Here is an 18,927-nt window from a genome sequence, read left to right on the forward strand (position 1 = left end):
GTTGGACTCTTCACACAACTGCCATCCGCTTAAACAGAGAAACGAATCCTGGAAGCCAGGTGGACCCAAGGGTGTTTGGAGACGTACACACATACAGGTAAACGTACAGCTGATGGGATGGCATGCACTGCGCCTTTGGCTGAGGGTGGATCGTAGTGCACCTCTAGTGTTTATTTGATAAGAAAGATTCTTTGACCACTGTCCACACCAGGCCCTGTGAAACCCAGTAGCAATGTTCCCGCGTGAAACCGAGAAGCGTGGGAATTGTTGCGGCCACTCTCAAGAATTCCTTCAGGGGCTAGAAGAACCGGCTGAACAGGTGTCAGACTAAAAGGATACAGTGGCCAGGCAGGTGCACCCACAGAACAAAGCCCTGTGCAGGAATTAAAAGCTTTCTCAGCAATTTGAGACTCTAGTCCCTCTTCCTTCACCCACAGTATTTTTCCTGAAGAAACGAGGACATTTTTTTTTTAAAGACTAGAAAAAGAACTTGCCATTTTCTAGTCTCTTTTTAAAAGGAGGGCCAGGAATCAGAGCAATGCTCTGTCCCACGTCGTCTTGTCTGCCAGGAAGCAAGACACGCAGACCTCACCTGTCATTCCGAGCTGTACCCCCTCCCTCCGCTCACCCACAGGGATCAATGCCAGGGCTCCACTGGGGAGCCAATCGCAAGCGGGCACCTGCTCGTAGTATAGGTGAGAGCCAGAGGAAGCAGATCAGAGCCCAGAGAAGTAGCCAGCGCCAGTGTCGCTCCCACACTGTGCCCCCCAGAATGCAAGCTTTCACACCCAGCTCAGTGTGAGATGGATTCAAATCTAGCTCTGCCCATCCCATTCCCAGCCCCGGCTCTTTCAAGCCCCCCCACCACATCACCTGTCCACATGCTGGACACATGCAGGTGTACAACCTACTTTTAGCAATGATTGGAAGGGAAGCAGAAGAGAATGAAGTGCCACGTCTGTGATTCTGCAGGCCGCATTCAATCAGCCGGGGAGAGGGACCGAGTCCCTAAGGAGCCATTTCAAATAACACAGAGGGGCAGACATGCAACTCAGCCTCTCTTCCCATCACCTACACACCCAGTCCCTTCTTTTGTCCTCAAAGAGCTTTTTTGCCAATAACAATCCACAGTATCACTCCAGTTGCTGTCATGGTCCCCCCCCCAGGGGATCTCAAGACCAGATCTCACTGAGACATTTCTAACCCTGCTGGATCTTGGGGTCTCCTGCAGGAAGCGCCTTCTGGGGCAGGGCTGGTTTCTGGCAAGTCAGCAGACAGCAGGTGGGAGGTGGGTGGGCAGTCGGGACTGGGTTCCTTTACGTGGTGCACAAGGGGAAGATGGCAGGCGGGCCCCTGGCACCTGTGGAACCATCAGTCCTCTTCTCCACCCAAAGGTGGACACAGAGTGAGTGCCCCCACCCCAACGGGCCAATTGGCCCTGTCACGCTTGCCTCCTAAGCTGTTACCACCTGAGAATTCTGCTCCCCACAGTGTTCCAGGCAGCGATTCCCCATTGTCCAGAGTTGGCAAACCAATAAAAGCAAGCTGCCACTTCTGGCCTCTCTAAATCCTGAAGGTCTTGTAAGGCTTCTCTGAGTCCCCATTCTCCTGTATGCTTCCTGGGCTGCAAACCTCCTCTGGGCCCCTCCCTCAGCCCTGACTCTCTACGGCCATGAGCCAGAGCATCGTCATTTATCTTGGTGTTTAATTTACCCTACCTTCGCCTTGCGCCCCCCAAATCATCATGCAATACTACATCCTTTATTCCTGCATCAGGCTGGTCTCTAGAGTCCAAAGAATAAAACACAAATGCTCACTTTCTCCTGGGAGAGAAAATCACAACCCACAAAACCAGGCTAAACACTCAAGGAGATAAGGTTGAAAATATCACTGGCTACAGATGAGAGAGCAAGTGCTGTGCCTGGGGAGGAAGCTGGGATGGCTCCTGCGAGGAGCTGCCAATTGCATGGGGCTTTGAAGGTGAAAAACTGCTTGCCAAGTGCAGGATGGGCAAGGGCGTTCCAGGTGGCGGGACCAGATCAAGCACAGCCTGGAGGCAGAGGAGAGGGTGTAACTGGGAGCCAGAGAGGAGGCTGGTGTGGCTGGAGGGGAGGTAGAGAAGGGGGTCCTGAGGGATGGGCAGCCAGGTTGGAGACGAAAGAGTCTCAAAGATCATGCTAAGGAATGTGGACTTTATGCTGGAGTTAGGAGCAGGGGAGTGATAAGATGAGATCTATGTTTTAGGATCCACTGCCAGTTGTGGAGGGGACTGCCCTGGGGAGGAGAGACGGGAGAGATGGGAAGAGACAATGGCATGGCCAGCAGTAGTCAGTGACCTGCCACAGCTGATGGCTGTCCTTAGCAGGACCCTGCACTTTCCCACCTTGGTTCCCGTGCCCAGGCTGCGACTTCCACCCAGAACTCCCTCCCCAGCTCCAGAGGCCCTGACACATGCAGCCTTTATGGATCTGGTTGGGGGCCTTCCTCTGGTGAACTCCCGAATCTCTTTGCTGGGCCCCATCTCTTATGTCTGATGCCACATTCCCTCCTAGCGCAGTGACCGGGGACATGGGCTTCCCAGCATCAAACACCAGAGGCAGGATCTCCTTTTTGCTCCCTTCTCCCTGCTGGTCCCTGCACACTGCCTCTCACAGGCTGGACCGAGCGTGCAGGTAAGCTCACCTGGGGTCCCTTCCCTCCCAGGCTGTCTCCCCCTGGGCACCCTGTCTGCCCCGCACCTGCAGGGGCCCAGTCACTGTGGTTTTGGATCCACTCTTGGATTCCCTGTGCTGCGATGCGAGGTCTTATTAACAGGGGGCCTGAGGAGGGCCCTCCCCTCTGCGTCCCTGCAGCATCACACCAGGACCCCATACCTCCCACTGCTCACTACAGTGACCCCTCTTGAGCTGCTGGGCCAGGTGAAATGGGAACCCCAAGTGGCAGATAAGTGTGTGCCCAGCTGCTTGAGCTCAAAAGTCCGTGTCTCCCTCCCACCTCCCACCATCCCCCCCCCACTTCAAACCACTGGGGGCAAAAAATAGTGCAGAACAGGCAAAAGGCCTTTAAAAATCAAGACTGGAGTCAAAGGTGAGGTCTCCCTTTGGTTTTCCTAGGCTAGTACAGGAGGTGGGGCCTATGATTCACTAAATGCATCCCAAGTGTAGCTATGATTACTATTTAAAATTATCACTGCTACTACTATGCTAGACCCTCACACATGACCTTGTTTGACCCTCTTGGCAACCCTGTGGGCAGAGACAGGATTGGGGGAGGCCAGTGAGGTGCTCAGGGTGCAAAGTTTACGGAGCGATCCCTCTCGGGCGCCAGTCTTGCCCTTGCCAGAGCATGAGTGAGCACTTCCTTGAATGTGGGCCCTGGGATGCCTATGAGGGGAGCTTCCGGGTCCCTAATTTAGGAAGGACGGAGCTGTGCTATAGAGAAGAGCAGAATTCCCCATGCAGGGCAATCACATACCTGGGGGTTCTCCCCAGGGGCACTGTCTTCAGCCTCCCTTTGCTGCTGGTCCTCTTGGGAGGCTGGGGGAGCAGGTTCCGAGGCTGGTTTGGCACCCTCTGCACCTCTGTCCAGACAGGGCTCCTGGACGCTGGCCTGGGAGAGGTCCGTGCCCAGCCCTGAGAAGCTGCAGCTGCTGTGCGAGGCTTCCGCCTCCGCCTCCTCCTCCTCCCTGGGCGCCGGCTCACACAAGTAGCCCTCCGCTCCTTCGAAGTCCATCTCTTCGTTTTTCAAATCATCCGTGCCTTCCGCATAAGCCTCCAAAACCGCAGCCAGGGGAACCTCGTAGTGTGGGTAGTAGAAAAGGTCGTGGGGGATGACGGAAATCTTGGAGAGGGGTGGGGAGGGTTTGAAATCCAGCCCTTCGTCGCTGTGACTCCCAAGTGTCTCCAAGCTGACACTGCTGCTTGGCAGGTCGGAAGGCCATCCCCCGCCAAGCCCCTGGGAGCCTTCAGCCTCCCCTTTCTCCTCGCCATGTCGCCGATGTGGGGACTTGCGCTTTGCCTTTTCATAGACCTCTGTCTTTTTACCCACCGGTGCCTCCTCTGGGGACAAACAACAGCCTTGGTCGTCATCTTCAGGATCCTGGTGAGGCTCGTGCGTGCCAGGCTTCCCTGGGGGCTCATCTGAATCTTCCTTTTGGTGGGCAGATTTACCTTTCTTTTTACCCAGTTTCTCAGCGTGCTCCTCCAAAACCACATCCTCGGCAGGTTTTTTCTCAGGAGACGAAGGAACCTCAGTGAAAGCCTGGCTGGTCGAGGCGAAATCTACTAGGTCGCTGTTAAATTTAGAGGCTTTTAATGGTATGCCTTCGAAATAATCTTCCTCATCCATAGCTTCTGCAGTCAGCAGCTTGACCTTGATCTCCAAGGTATCAGCCTTAACAGTATCCTCTCCAAGGCGTGACAGGGGACTACTGGCTGGCTGCTGCTGGCTGCCGTGGCTGGCTGCCCTCTCCACTGCCCCATTCCAGGAGGGAGAACTCTGGGCAGTCTGAGAATTATCGATCTTACCATCTGCCAAGGAAACATCACTGAGGGCTTCGTCAGAGGCTACTTCCGGGATCTTTGGGGCTTCCTGTGTTGGCTTTTCCTCGGCAACCTCAACCGCCACGATGTGTCCATCTTGCTTCAGCAATTCCTTTGTCCCTCTTGGGCTCCCTTCAAAGCCTAAGTCTTGACCGTAGAAAGTATCCTTACTGCAGGAAGCGTCCCTGTAGGAGTCAGCTTCAAAGTGCACAGTTTTCTTGATTGGCAGAGAGATGGACTTCCGGTTGTCCTTTCTGGATAAGATGGAAGATTCTGGAGATGGTTCACTGATATGGCTGGCCTTACCTGGGACCTCTTGGAGGACCTGGTCGATAATCTGGTGTATGACCTCGGTGGAGGTGTCTGACAGCGTACGGCTAGCAACGCCACCCAGGCAGGACTCCTTCATGCTCTCGGGCTTGTCACAGACAAAGACTTTGGAGGGTGGTGGGTGGCTGGTTTCATGGTTAACGGTGTAGGCACGTTCCCCATTTTCGGTCAGAAAGAAGACTGTGCTCTCCTGTTCAGAAGGTGTTTCTTTGATGCGGACAAAGGTGGATTCAATCGGGGCTTCTTTATCTGAATCCTCAAAATCGTCCTGCAAAGAAACAGAAAGAAACATAAAAACAGAAGGGCATTTGAGTACAATGTGCATTCCCCTCTCAGAAAATAAAAACCAAAGAAGACAGAGCTGCTTCAGGACTAACACCAAGTGCACTGAGTAAGAGGTAGATGGTTGAAGACTGTTGCTCCTGCTGAAGTGTGAAAACACCAGAGAAATTAAAAACACTTTTTTTTTTTTTAAAGCTAGGGACGCAAACAAAGCTCAATAAACTAAATAAACGCTAGAGAAGGCCGAGCTCTCGCTACGTGAGTGCAGACTGTCTTCATCCCTGAGGGCCACCGCCTAGTCTGGGTGTGGACAGGAGGAGAGCTGACCTACCCGAGAAGGAAAAATCAGCCAAATCGCCATTGGTTGTGTGGGCTGGTGTGGGAGACTGAACGTAGAAGGGCCCCAAACATCAAAACCAATTCTCATATGCTAATGCTCTCACATGGGGACTTTTGTTGAGTAAGAGGCAGCTGTGGGCAGGGCTGAAAAGCAGACAGTGACCTTGGTATTACAGTGCTTGGCTCCCAGTGCACTGGTAGAGACAGTGGGCTGAACTCATCCGAAAATTATGTGAAACCAGAGAGCTGAAACTAAATAAAACTGCGACATATCCCTTATCAGCTCCTGAGAAGGCCAAAATAATCAGCTCATTGTAAGTCCTTGTTTTGGAAAGTGCTACATTCTCGGAGGAAAAAAATATCACCTACCTCAAGCTCTAGTGTTTATTTATATGTCAGATCTGGCATAAAATAAAAAAAATTCAAGGAGCCAAGAAGCAGGAGAATGAGACCCATATCAAGAGAAACAACAGTCGTTAGAAGTAGACCCAAATATGACCCCGGATTAGAACTAGCAAATAAAGACTCTGAAATAACTATTTAACCTACATTACAAAAAATACAAAGGTAGTTGTTTGGGATGAAGGGAAATGATCACAGATGGAAGACTGGATCTGAAGGAGGGAATGAACAGTACATGAAATGGTAAATATGTGGTCAATATAAAAAAACTATTTAAAAAATTTTCTTAAGAAGCCTCCTGACTGTTTAAAGCAAAAGTAATAACTAATATTGGGGATTAAAACATATGTAGAAGTGAATTAAGTAACACTAATAGAACAAAGGACCGGAGAGGAAGTGAGCAGAATTAAATTGTTGCATAAATAAAAATACAAAATATGCATTTCACTTGAAGTGACATAGTAATTCAAGGTAGATTGTAATATGTTCAAGATGATGATTAGAATCCCTAGAGCAACATTAAAAGGATAAAAACCAGGAGAAACAGCTAAAAAGCCAATAGAAGAGCTAAAATGGGAACCAAAGAATAATAGAATAATCCAAAAAAAGTTAGGAAGGAAGGACAGAGGAGCATAGCACTGATAAGAGCAACGGAAAACAATAATCAAGATGGTAGATGAAATCTCTGTGAGTGGACGAAGAACATACTCATTAAATGACACACTAATTCTTGTCAGAATGGATAAAGAGACCTGACTATATACTGCTTGTAAGAGACGTGTTTAAATATTAGCACAGACACACACTGAGCGGAAAAAGACATATTATTGCCAACATCATGAGAAAGCTGGTATAACTATATGCCTATCAGACAAAGTATACTGCAAGACAAAGAAATTACATAAAAACAAAACAATCTAGTTATGAGGAAGATACAACAGTCCTAAATGTGTAATGTGTATGCATTTATAGCATAGCTTCAACAGACAGACAGCAAAAACTGACAGAACTAAGAAGAGAAATAAATCCACAATCGTAAGTTGGAGATGTTTCATATTTCTCCCTCACACTAAGTGATAGGAAAAGCAGAAAAAAGTATCAGTCTGTTTACAGAATATGAGAACAGCACATTAACCGAGCCAACCTTATCGATATTTAAAGAATGTTAATTCCTTCACCACATAAGACACATTCTTTTCAAGCGCATGTGGTACATTTAACCAAAATAAGCCGTATGTTAAGCCATAAAGCTCGGCACAGAGTGTGCTACATGGATGGCCAGGACTTAATGAATGTTTATTGAAATGAACTAAACGCAGCTGTATTGTTAAAGAACAGTTCAGTGGGTGTCTAGATTAGCTGGGACTTGTCACCTGTAGTCCCCTGGGGATTGGAAGGGACTGTTCTGTAGTGATGCATCGTGTTGTTCTATGAATCAAGATGACTTTCTCCAGGTATCATATGTTGCTCAGCTTCTCAGTCCCCTGCCCCAGTCTCTGACCCCAGCACTGGGGAGACGCACAGGTCAGATGTGCAGAATCAAGGCTGTGACCCTGACTCGCACAAATACATACGTTTTAGTTGACTTCAAACTCTGCCTACATCTTAAAGGCTTTGGGTTAATAAAAGCCCTTGGTGCCTAGTGTCTCAGAATTTAGTAACGGGCTAGGAAAATTAAAAACATTGTTATATGATATTATATGTTATATTGTATAATATTATATAAGATACACATATTAATAATATGCTATTACTGTAAAATAATAACAATCACCACCATTTGCTAAGCAGCCGCCGTTGTTTCAGGCCCCCGGACTAGGTACCTTATGTATCTGTTTATTCTACACACAACTCTGAAATGTGGGGACTATTTCCATGTCACGGATGATACCTCATACAGACACGAATCAGAGGTTAAGTAAGCAGCTTGAGGTCACACAGCTCAAGCGGCAGAGCTGACATTCCAGCCCAAGGAATTCCTGCTTCGAAGGTGAGCTGTGGTGCAGGAACAGATGGGAAACACACACACACACACACACACACACACGTAGGAACTGGGATAAAAGCCCCAGCATGGAGGACGCAGGCTGAGCTGTACCAAATGGGTCTCAGTTTCAGCCACATGTTGTAAGGGATGTAAGAGCCTGAACTTCGGAACCACAGAGACCTGGGGTCACAGAGCTCTGTGCTTGGTGGCTGCGTGACCCTGGAGAGGGCTTAAAGCCTCTGAGCGCCCATAGTCTCATCTACAAAATGAGGATAATCAGCTGAGCCATGTTGGACCATAGAAATGGCAGTCAGCCCAGAGACATACAGGACAGGTACCTGACCAGCCTCCAGCTAAAAGAACAGGCCCGATCTCCCGGTGAGCATTTAGTTCCTTATACTTATTTTTTTCTGTCTATTACTGATAACTATTTGAAATTATAATGTGTTTACTGACTTATTAACTGTTTTCTCTATCAGAACAAAGCTTCACAAGGTCAGGGACCTCATCTGTCTAGTTTATGTTGAGACACGCACCCCCTCCCCGCCGAGCCAGCAGTAGGTGTTCAGTAAGTTACCAATGAATTTGATAAAGGGCTGTTGTTGTTGCTGTCATTATTATTATCATTTCAGGATTGTGCATGGGTTGGGTGAAGGTTCAATGGAGCCATGACAACCTCTAAAAGGTCTGATTATGATCCAAAAAAAAAAGAAAGAAAGAAAGGAAGGAAGGAAGGAAGGAAGGAAGGAAGGAAGGAAGGAAGGAAGGAAGGAAGGAAGGAAGGAAAATCTGGCACCATGTACCTCTGGGGTTCTGAAAATAAAAAGGCATGTTTTGACTGGTCATTGTCTTTTACAATTTTTCATACTCTGATAAAATCTGGCAGACAGCTAAAACGCTCCCTCTGGCATCTAAAAATCAAGTAGCCAATCCATATTACCAGTGAGCATCTTTCATAATCTTAATAAAGTTTGGTATGGGAAGAAGTCTGCGAGAGGTACAGCTAATTTCTAACTTGCTTTCAAACGTAATACACATTATATATAATTTTGAAATTAAAATGTGGCAAGGTAACGCTCAAGGGACATGAGATCAAGTTTTGATTATTGCGGCTCGTCACACAGAACACAGCCCGACTCCCAGCTTCGTCTGATGGCCAGGTGATAGAAATGTACAGTTTCTGAATTAAAGGTAAGAAAAACGAACGTACGGCTTCCAACTCCGGGAAATGTTCTAGAAACTGTGCCACGTAAGTCACAATAGACTGCTCATCCGGTGTGTCAACCATGATGTCTGTTAAAAGAGACACAGGCGTTAGAAGGAAGCATGAACACGCAATCCTTAAGTGGGATCATGGGATGCTCGACAGTGAAGGATCCCTCAGACCATGGAGGTTTCTTTCTCTGTATTTTACACTTGAGGAAATGTAGGCCCAGAGAGGGGAATCATTGGACTGAAGTCTCACAACTGGCTGATGAATAGAGGAGCTGAGACGTAGAATCCAGGACCCCTTATTCCTAAGACTGTTCACTTTTCGGCCTTAGTCTCTCCCCTGTAAGCAGTCAGCTCCATCAGTGAGACTGCTGAACCACTGCTGGAGGGAATCCCAAATTAGCCTAACCCACACAAAGCAATTTGACAGCATAGCTAAGTGCCTTCAAAGGTGTGTCCTTTTCAACTCTGTCATTCTGCTGATGGGACCCGGTCTTGAAAGGAGCAATCTGAGAAGCACACTCAGCTTTATTCAGTAAGTTGTTCACTGCAGTGGTGTGTATGAATATGACTATTTCTGAAACAACCTCAGTGCCCACCTGGAATAGAAGAGCTAAGTAAACTTTGGTTTGCCCATGAGAGAGGCCATTATGCAGCCAATAAAAACATACAATGAAGACATTATAGCAACAAGCAAAATGCTTATGTCATAATTATAATGTTAAGTTTTAAAAAGTAAGAGCCAAAACTATACATACACCGATTGATCCCACACATGTAAATAATTGTAATGAGATGCACAGAAAAATACTAGAAACATGGTCTCAGTGGTAGGAATACAGGAGATATAAAAATGTCTTCATTAGATGTTTCTGCATTTTCCATATTTTCTACCTGGACAGCATGTGCTGCATGTGTAATAAAAATTATTAAAAAGGAAGAGAGAGAGAACCACCGCTACCTTCTGGCTCTAGGAGCCGGGGGATGTGAAGTGCATCGTGGGCGACGCTGAACGCCTTCTCTAGGTTTTCCCGCATGGAGTCCTCCAAGGCCTGCTTCATGTCCACCAGGCTAGGGTCGATGGCCTTGATCACAGCCAGGAAAGCCAGCCCACTTCTCCAGCTGCCCGCAAAGTCCTGCACCGCCACACCATACCTGAGGAGAAGCACCAGGGGCGGCCAGAACGCAGCTCAGGAATGACAGTCAATGATGAGGTCAGCACGCGTCAGCCTCACGGGCCTCGGGTGGGGCCAGGAGCTGCTGACCTCACAAGGCGAGGATGTGCTGGGCCCTGAGCCCCGGGGATGCTGCACTGTACCACTCATAGTTCCATTTCCGGACAAAATAGAAGTGGAAGTTAGGGGTCCTACAAGGAGGCAAACTAGGACCTTGTGTTCCCCAATTCCCAGCTGTATAAAGGAGCAATTTTGTACACTGTTCCTATATCAGTGATACTCAAAACACAGCAAGCAAGAATGTGCTATGCAATAAAACGGAGCCAGGAAGGCCCAAGTTCACACCTGACTGCCCCCTCGGTCCCTCCTGTGCTGTGGCCTCGGGTAGGTCATGGATCCCTCCATGCCTCAAACTCCTCGATGATTAAAGGCATCACCCGGCTGTGACCTCTCGGGGGCCGTAGAGGAGAACATCAGGTTGAACTCACGAGAACAACTATGTCATGTGGACAATCCAATGTGCAATGTAGGCAGCACACGGAAGCCACTCACTAAGTAACTGGTAGCTAATATCATTATCAATAGAAATAGCATTAAACATGTAAATGTGAGGGGAAAAATTAGCGAATTCTGCCAGGCACTCATTTCCTTTAGAATCCATCCCCTGAGGCCCCCACCAGTCTCTCCACCGTGGTCACTGAACTCTCGCCAAAAAAACAAAACATTTTTTTGTTTAAATCAGTTAAGATTCATGAGAAGCTACAGAAGCAGAGCGCCCCTGTATTCCCTTCACCAGCTTGCGTCAGTAGAGCGTCGTACATCACCAGAGCGTGTGATCTACTTCAGGACTCTGACATTGGTACAAGAGTATGAATGAAACACAGACCTTATTCGGATCTCACCAGTTTGATTTTCATGGGGGTGGTATATGGTACCGTGACATTTTATCAGCAGTACAGAGTCCTGTAGCCACCATCGCAATGGAGAGACAGAACTGCTCCATCACCCCAAAGACACCTCCTCTTCCTCAGGCACCCTAACTCCTGGCAATCAGCTTTCTTTTGGTTGATCTCTTTTAAACAACATGTAATGATTACTCACATTAATCAATTCTGTCAGGGTCCACCCCTCAATCAAAACTCCAAACATGCAGCCTCTCTTCCATCTTTTATTCCCATACACTGCGGGGAAGGGGTCTGATGTTTGGTAAGTGCTTTTTCTGTGCTGGTTCTGCGCCAGGCACTGTCATAGGGCTTATGTCATTTCATCCTAATTATCCCGTAAAGCACCAAATGACAAGTTATCATCTTGCAGATGTGGCTGGAGGGGAAGTGATTCACCAGGATCTCATCCAGTCTGTACGTGGCAGAAGTGAGATGGCCCCGAGTTGGTGTTGACCTGGCTTTCTGCCCAGGGGCTGTCAGCCGCTGCCAGAAAAAGGCCTGATACCAACGTGCTGGCAAGGTCCCTGCTGGCACAGGGTCCAACAGGAGGCCAGAGACTCCCTTACAGTTCCCCGGTCTTGGCTTTAGAAAAGCCAGACCAACCTCCGATATGTCACAGCCTTTCTGTCATTAGTTTTCAAGTAGGTACAGACCGAAAGACACCCGGCTACTTAACAATAAATATGTACGTGTTATTAGGATCCAAGAGACAGCCCCACTTTGGGGTGTAACGTGTGGAAGCCCCTCTGGTTTGTATTCAGAGCCTCGCATCAGCTTTCTGCAAACCAAACATTCTGCAAATACAGTTTTCTGTGCACAAAAACTGAAACAGGTACCGCGTTCCCTGTCCTGACAGTCCACACAAAGCGACGGGCACATAACTTAATCAGCGTGCATGCCCCTTTCCTTCGCCCACCCCAGGGAGCATCCTTCCTCTGCCTGGCAACAGCTCGGGGTGGGGGACGGCGCTGTGGCTTACTTCCTCGTCTTCCTCTGCACCCACGCCAGCAGGGCCCTGATGGTCTTCCTCTGGTCTTTCACTGATATCGCCGTGCTCCTCTCTGTGGTGGGTGTGGGTGGGAAGGAGGAGTCTGAGTCTGTGCCCCATGAGCCAGGTGACAGGCTGGAAGATGGAGAGATTCTGCTGAGGTTGCCCGTGAGCTCCTTAATCTGGAAGGAAAACAGCATTTCAGACCCCAGAGACAGACCCATCTGACCCATGGCGACAGGGATTCCGGCCCGAGGGACCACCTCGTGCAGAATTGGTTCTCCAGATAGGGAGAAACCCCTTCCCGATGGCCATGTGTCAGGCGACAGGGCAGTACTCATGATGGCCTGACCGTTTCACATGGCTTATGGTGTCTGCAATGACACTCCACAAGCAACGTCAGCTCTTCCTGGGGCCTCTATAGCTCGCTGGCCAGACTCTGGACACCATATTCTATTTAAAAAAACGGGCATTTTCGAAGATGAAATGTCAGCTCCCTCCTTCCTATTCAGGAAAAAGAACTTGAGCACAGTTTTCTATGCTGCCTTCATATTCCAGCCACAGATCCTGTCCTTCCTCTGTAAAATGTGCATGTCCAAATAGAGGCTGAAACTGGAACAATGTAAAAAGAAGGTCTCCCCTGTTCCCTACGCCTCTTCCTAGAGCTACGTGTCATACAGGCTCTTTAATCCTCTCAGATGAACACGAGTCATTTTAGGAAAGAAACTTTACCAAGTTCAATTGTTCATCAAAAGTATTTCCCCAGTTCTTGTGACACTTTGGAATACAACTATTTTTTCCAAGTAAACACTGAACTCTTTAAGTCCCAAGAGGATGGATATACCCTTCTGGAGAAAAGAGCTCCCACTACTTTTAAAATCACAGGGACTTATTTTACTAACAATTGTCACCCCAATAAATTTAAAAAATAAATTAAAAAAAAAAAAAAATCACAGGGGCTCAGATCTCCAGCAACCAGATTCTTCCGGTTCTTTTTCAGGAAGCAGAACAAGCAAACTCTGTCAGAAACTAAATCTCACTGTTGCCCTTGCTTTGGCCCCACTCTGTTCTGTTGGCCCTAAGCAGATGCAAGGAGGTCGTTACCGTGTGTTAACGGAAAGGAAATGATTTTACCTGGAAAAACAGGATTATGTTCCATATCAGCCCAAGAACCAAAGAGGGGTTGCCATCTGCTATTTCTGCTGCGTCGATGCTAACTAGTTTTACCTGCAGAAAAGCAATTTATGAATTTAGTGGGGTGGCCACGTAGACTGAAACAGGTTGTCTTCTGATGCCTTTGTGGGCCTGTCTCTCTTTCTCACCTGTACCATTTGGTGCCACCAATCAGGGGCCCCAGCATGCAAACGTGTGCATAACCGTGTTTAATAAACACATATATGGTACTTATCATGCACAGACACTATTCTAAGCTCCTTACAAGTATTCACTCAGTTCGTCCTCACAACTCACGACATTGGGATTTCCATTACACCTATATTTCAGGTGAGGAAATTCCACAGAGGTCAAATGTAATGCACCCAGGGTCACGTACTAGTCAGGCCTCAGTCATTCTTTTCTATTCTAAGGACAGATGGTCAGTGCCCACTAGGTCTGTCTGCATGCTGCACTAACACTACCGAACCTGCAGATTGAACAAGTCTTTGGACAAACGCAGAGCACTGATGTCAGAGCTCCTGGGCCATGATGGGAAATTAGCCATTGCTATCTAGAAACATCGTGTTGGGATAAGGCTGATACTCAAGAGTTTCTGCATCGTTACAAAGTATCCTCTGCTTGGTTAAAATGGGCCTGTCAGAGAAACCCTTAGGAGATTACCTACTTATTTAACTAGGTTCTGACCACAGGATGGTGTTCTTGGAGAATCCCTAAGGCACTGGTTCTCAGTGTGGCCCCAGTATTGCTCTCCTGGGAACTCCTTAGAAACGCAAATTCTCCCCTAGACCCACTGAGGCAGCAACTTGGGGGCCGTAATCTGCATTTTAACCAGCCTCAGGTTTGAGGACCACTGCCCTAAGTCATTTTATCCTGCAAACAAAATTTGAATATAGAGATCAGGGGTCTGCAAACTTCGATCAGGGGACAGAGAGTAAATATTTAAGACTTTGCAGGACACAGAAATCTCTGTCACTTTTTCTTTGTTCTTTACAACCCTTTTATAAATGTAAAATCCATCCTTCAGGGGAAGAGAGGAGAAAGAAAAGGACATCAAGGTAGGCTTTTAAATCCACCCTGTAAAATTCAGCAGGGAGATTTGGGGGAAAAAACACCAGGCCTCATACTAATACCCCGTTCTCCCTCTCCCTGAGGGCTTTTAAAATGTTTGACACTGTTCTCTGATCCTATCAGTTGTCAGGGGCTCCTGACAGCACCAGTCTGCAGGGCCTGGGCATATTAACGGAGGGAGGCTGACTCCAGAGTTTTCTGGCTCAGGGCATTTTGCAAGCTGATGCCGAGAGTATAATTCAGGCAGCAAGAGCTCATCACGGACAGGCTGGAGCCAGGAAGGAAGTTGTCGATTCTGTGAATCACACAGCAGATCAAATTCAGGTCCAATATTCTGTCCACATTCATCAAGGCCACACGTGCCACATGATGCATCACCTACGATGCGTGTCCTGCTGGTCTCCGGGCCTCTGCTCTGACCGCCCCCTCCATTTCTGTGGCTCAAGGAACATATCCCAGGACAGGGACCTGGAGCGGTTAGTCAAGTTCGTCATCCAGGTTTCTCTCCCTCCCACCTGGAGGAAGCCCAGTGCAGCCTTCTGAGCTGAGGTTCATAGAAAGCGTTTCAAAGTGAGAAAATGCCAGAGCTGCCTTGTAGGGATGCAACGAACAGGATGGTGTAGCATCCATGACGGAACGCCTGGCTGGGGGTAGGCAGTGACTGCAGGGCGTCCAAGTCCCCAGGGAGCAGATATTCACAATGACCTTGCCTTGGGTGCCTAGTCCACTGCTGGGTTCTCCATGGTGAACAGACAATGCAATAGCCAGACATCAGTCAGAAGCTTCCGGGATGTTGTCTCCTTCCTCCTCTTCCCTCTAACTTAGTTGTTTTTGCCACACTGATAACATGGGGACCAAGTGGTTTATGGGAATGTTCCTTCTCCCCCTCTGGCGGCCACATCAAGCATGGAGCAGCAATAATGGTCATTACAGTAATGCCCAGTGGAGTCCAACTTCCTGCTGAGTGGTTTTCATGGGTTAGTTTATTTAATGCTCATAATACACCCATTTCATAGATGAGGAAGCTGAGGCTCAGAGGTGGGAGGCCATAGTTGGTCCTGTGGGGCAGCCAGTCTCTGTTGTTGGAGTGAACGCTATGCTGCTGGGGAGAGAGGAAAGGACACAGGCTGGCCACACCCGACAGCATCTGAATCCTGGAGCAAACGGGACCTGACTGCTGCCCCTCCCGTCACCTGCTTGGCACTGATCACCCAGTTCTAGGACCTTGTTTTGCTCAGGAGAGACACTGTGGCCCATCCACCCTCGAGCTGGGCCAGTAGGACACGAAGGGGCCAGGAAAGGCCCATGAGTGGTTTGTGGATTCTGGGAGTGGGACAGAGACTGTCTCTGAAATGCACTTCCTCCTCTCCCACTCACCTGTGCTCACTCCCCACCCCCAGCCCGACATGGGGCCATTTACGTCTCACCTGCCTGGCAAATGGGCCACAAAGCTGACAAAACACATCCACATTTGGAATATTTCCAGATTTTAAAACTAAAAATAGAGAAGGGAGCGGTAACGTGTTGTTGTACCACAGGTACCTACTGCAGACAGTTTGGGAACCACTTAAGGATGGGTAAGAGAGGGTCAGGCCTTCAGTGTGTGACACTACCACACCTGTGCTAGGCCAGTCCCACCTGGAACGCCCGCCCACCCGGAACCCCCTGGCCGCAAGACCACTGCTCCTCGTCATGCCCCTGTGACGAACAGTGTGATGTCTATGTGAGTCTCTCCTGCCAGACTCTGAGCTTCTTAAAGGCACAGACATACTTCTAACACAGCCATGTGTCCCCAGCACGGAGCGCAGTCCCAGGCCCACGGAAGACACTCAGGAACTGTGCCCCACAGGACTGTCGGAAGCAAACCTCCGACCTACCTGGCGATTGTGACAAATGCAGTGGGAGAGTTTTGCCGACATCACAGGCCCATGGGGCAGCGGACAGAGCAGGAAGGAAGTCAGGGGCCAACAAGCTGCCGGTGAGAGTAATAAATATCCTGGGCAGTTGCTCCAAGGCCCCGCTATGCTATCACGGAAACCACGCCCCTTTGGAATTCAGGTGCAGACGCGGCTCTGAAGAGCCATGTGTGGTGTTCCCTGTAGCAGTGGACCATGGAGGCGGGGGAAGTAGCAGCCTCGGGTAACGGAGCCCTTGCTCTGCCAGCACGTGGCTGAAGGCTGCCTGGATTGGGCACATTTAATCCTCAACGACTCTCGGAGGCAGGCGTGGTTCTCATCACCTGTTTTGAGGCTCAGAGAGTCCACGTCATCTTCCAGGATTGGAAGATGTGGCAGCTGTGCCCCAGGACCTCTGCCATGAACTGCCACGTGGGAGCTGAGGATGGTGGTAAGACCTACCGCCGGGGGCCAGCCGTGGTCACGAATACAGGACGTGCTTTGTTAAAGAACATCTTTATTCAGATATGTTCACATTCCATTCAACTCACCCATTTCAAGTACAGAAGTGAATGATTTTTAGTGTATTCACAGATGTGCACAAGCGTCCCCAGTCAATTTCAGAACCTTTTATTACCTCACAAAGAGACGCCACATTCTTTGGCTATCCTGCTCCCTAATCCCCGTCAACCCTACGCAACCGTTAGTCCCCTCGCAGACTCTAGAGCTGGCCCTGTCCCGGACGTTTCATAGGAATAGAATCACAGAATAAGTGGTCCTTCGTGTCTGGCATCTTTTATGATATCTTCAAGGTTTGTCCACGTTGTAGCCTGTACTTGGTTCTTTTTCATGGCTGAGTAACAGTCCATCTCATGAATATACGGTATGTTGTTTATCCACTCGTCCGCTGATGGGTATTTGGGTTGTTCCCACCTTTTGACTGTTAGGAATGATGCCACTAGGAATTGTGCTGTGCTTTTTGGCTGGCACCATCTGAACTCTCTCCTGCGTCTGGGGCTTTCCCCACAATTTGGGAGGGAGAGCCCACCTCTGTCTTCAAAACCCAAAAGTGCTTTCCCCTCCTCCTCTTGGCAGCTGGACGTGGGTGGGGACCCCAGCTTGGCAGCCCAGACCATTGAAATGGCATGTGCGACACTGAGTACATTCCAGGGCTGTGGTGGGGGCAGTGACGTCCTTCTCTCAGAGGCAGTGGGGACAGGGCAGTGGTAGCCATGCCCACACAGATCCTTGGATTGGGAAGGTGGGGGACTCTGCAGTGGTCCCAGCACCTGGCATCTCTGGGTTCCATCACCAATTTGCAGCTTTTACGTGACTCTGTGTATTACTCGACACCCTTTCCACAAATTCCTTTTCTGCTCATATCAGCCAATCTCAGCTGCTGTTGCTTCCTACCAAGAACCCCAAGTGAATTGCACTTTATGATGAAGTTTTACCGTATATGCAGACACGTCGGGCAAACGGGGGTGTTTTTTACCCCGATTCACCGCTGAAGCTTAATGGAAGCGAGTATTGGAAGTTACATCCCTCTTAGGCCATCCGTTCCCATTTTTGAAGGACGTGAAGCAGAGTTCAAAACACAGAAAAAGCTAATTGAAGTCTAGAAAGTTACATCAAAGAGGGGAGAATTTTGTAATTTTTCCTGGCTCATTTAGCGCCCCCTTTCCGCTTTGCTTCTCCCGTATTCTGAGTTGTATGAGAAAGGTTTACACTCTGACATGCTCACTGTACTTTTATTCAAAGGTAGGAAACAGAAAGTGTCAGCGAAGTCCTAAAGATCTGACCGCCAGTCAACTGTCCCGCCCTTCCCACAACTAAGTGTCCATTGGAGTGTTTGTCCTGATGGGGGATGGGAGGGGAGCAGGGAGTCAAGGGCTGTGTTGCCGACTGATGGATTAGCTGAGTGACTTGTGTTAAATTGAAACTTAATGTGACCATCTTAGCAGGGTTCTCTTTACATGCTTGTCTTGAGACCAGCACTCGACTTCAAATAATGTCCTTTTCGTTATAGGAAAGGCCTGCGTGAAAAAGATGTGTGTTTCAAATACTTACATTGCTATCTTCCAAAAACTTAAGTGCTTTCGCTATGTTGTTCAACCGAAAAATACGGTGGGACGAGGATTTGTACTCATGCAGCTGTAACACAAAACAGAGCAAAACCAGAAGTTAAACCAACACAGACCCTCCGCTCCCTGTGGTGCCAGCGGGTTTGCTTATCTTCTTTCCCGGTTTTACTTTAATCTCAAGAGAAAGAAAGGCACTCGCAGCTGAAACCCAGCCCTTATTTATGGTTCCCGGGACTTCACTCAGTCGAGTTGGTGAACGGGGGACTCAGGGGTTAAACAAGGGACAGATTTGTCAGGTTTTTCTCTCTGACCCAGCTCCTGGCTTTTGATAGTTTTCCCTCCTCCAGAGCCCTCAGTGACATGTTCTCGCAGAGCTGATGGTTCCTGTCAGGGCAGGGAGTCTCCGCTGGGAGCATCACCACACAGCTGCTAAATCATCTGCTGTCCCTCCCTGGGGCCACAGATGTTCCTGCTGCCTCAAGCTCTGAGAACAGTTATCCCAGG

General features: G+C 48.7%; 1 protein-coding gene across 2 annotated transcripts in view; it reads right to left on the reverse strand.

Moving 5' to 3' along the window:
• The window catches only part of CLMN (calmin), a 104,699-nt gene that overhangs the window by 10,938 nt on the left and 74,834 nt on the right, over window positions 1-18,927 (reverse strand). For both annotated transcript variants that reach the window (XM_074326979.2, XM_019746226.3), the window contains exons 4-9: window positions 18,410-18,493; window positions 13,335-13,427; window positions 12,192-12,382; window positions 10,055-10,248; window positions 9,092-9,174; window positions 3,475-5,139 (exon numbers count right to left, since the gene is read on the reverse strand). In XM_074326979.2, the coding sequence (XP_074183080.2) occupies window positions 3,475-5,139; window positions 9,092-9,174; window positions 10,055-10,248; window positions 12,192-12,382; window positions 13,335-13,427; window positions 18,410-18,493 (2,310 nt within the window). The remainder of the gene's footprint in view (window positions 1-3,474; window positions 5,140-9,091; window positions 9,175-10,054; window positions 10,249-12,191; window positions 12,383-13,334; window positions 13,428-18,409; window positions 18,494-18,927) is intronic.

This window comes from Rhinolophus sinicus, chromosome 3, assembly GCF_057876585.1.
Source record: "Rhinolophus sinicus isolate RSI-liver-muscle chromosome 3, RSI-T2T, whole genome shotgun sequence".
Taxonomy (NCBI): domain Eukaryota; kingdom Metazoa; phylum Chordata; class Mammalia; order Chiroptera; family Rhinolophidae; genus Rhinolophus; species Rhinolophus sinicus.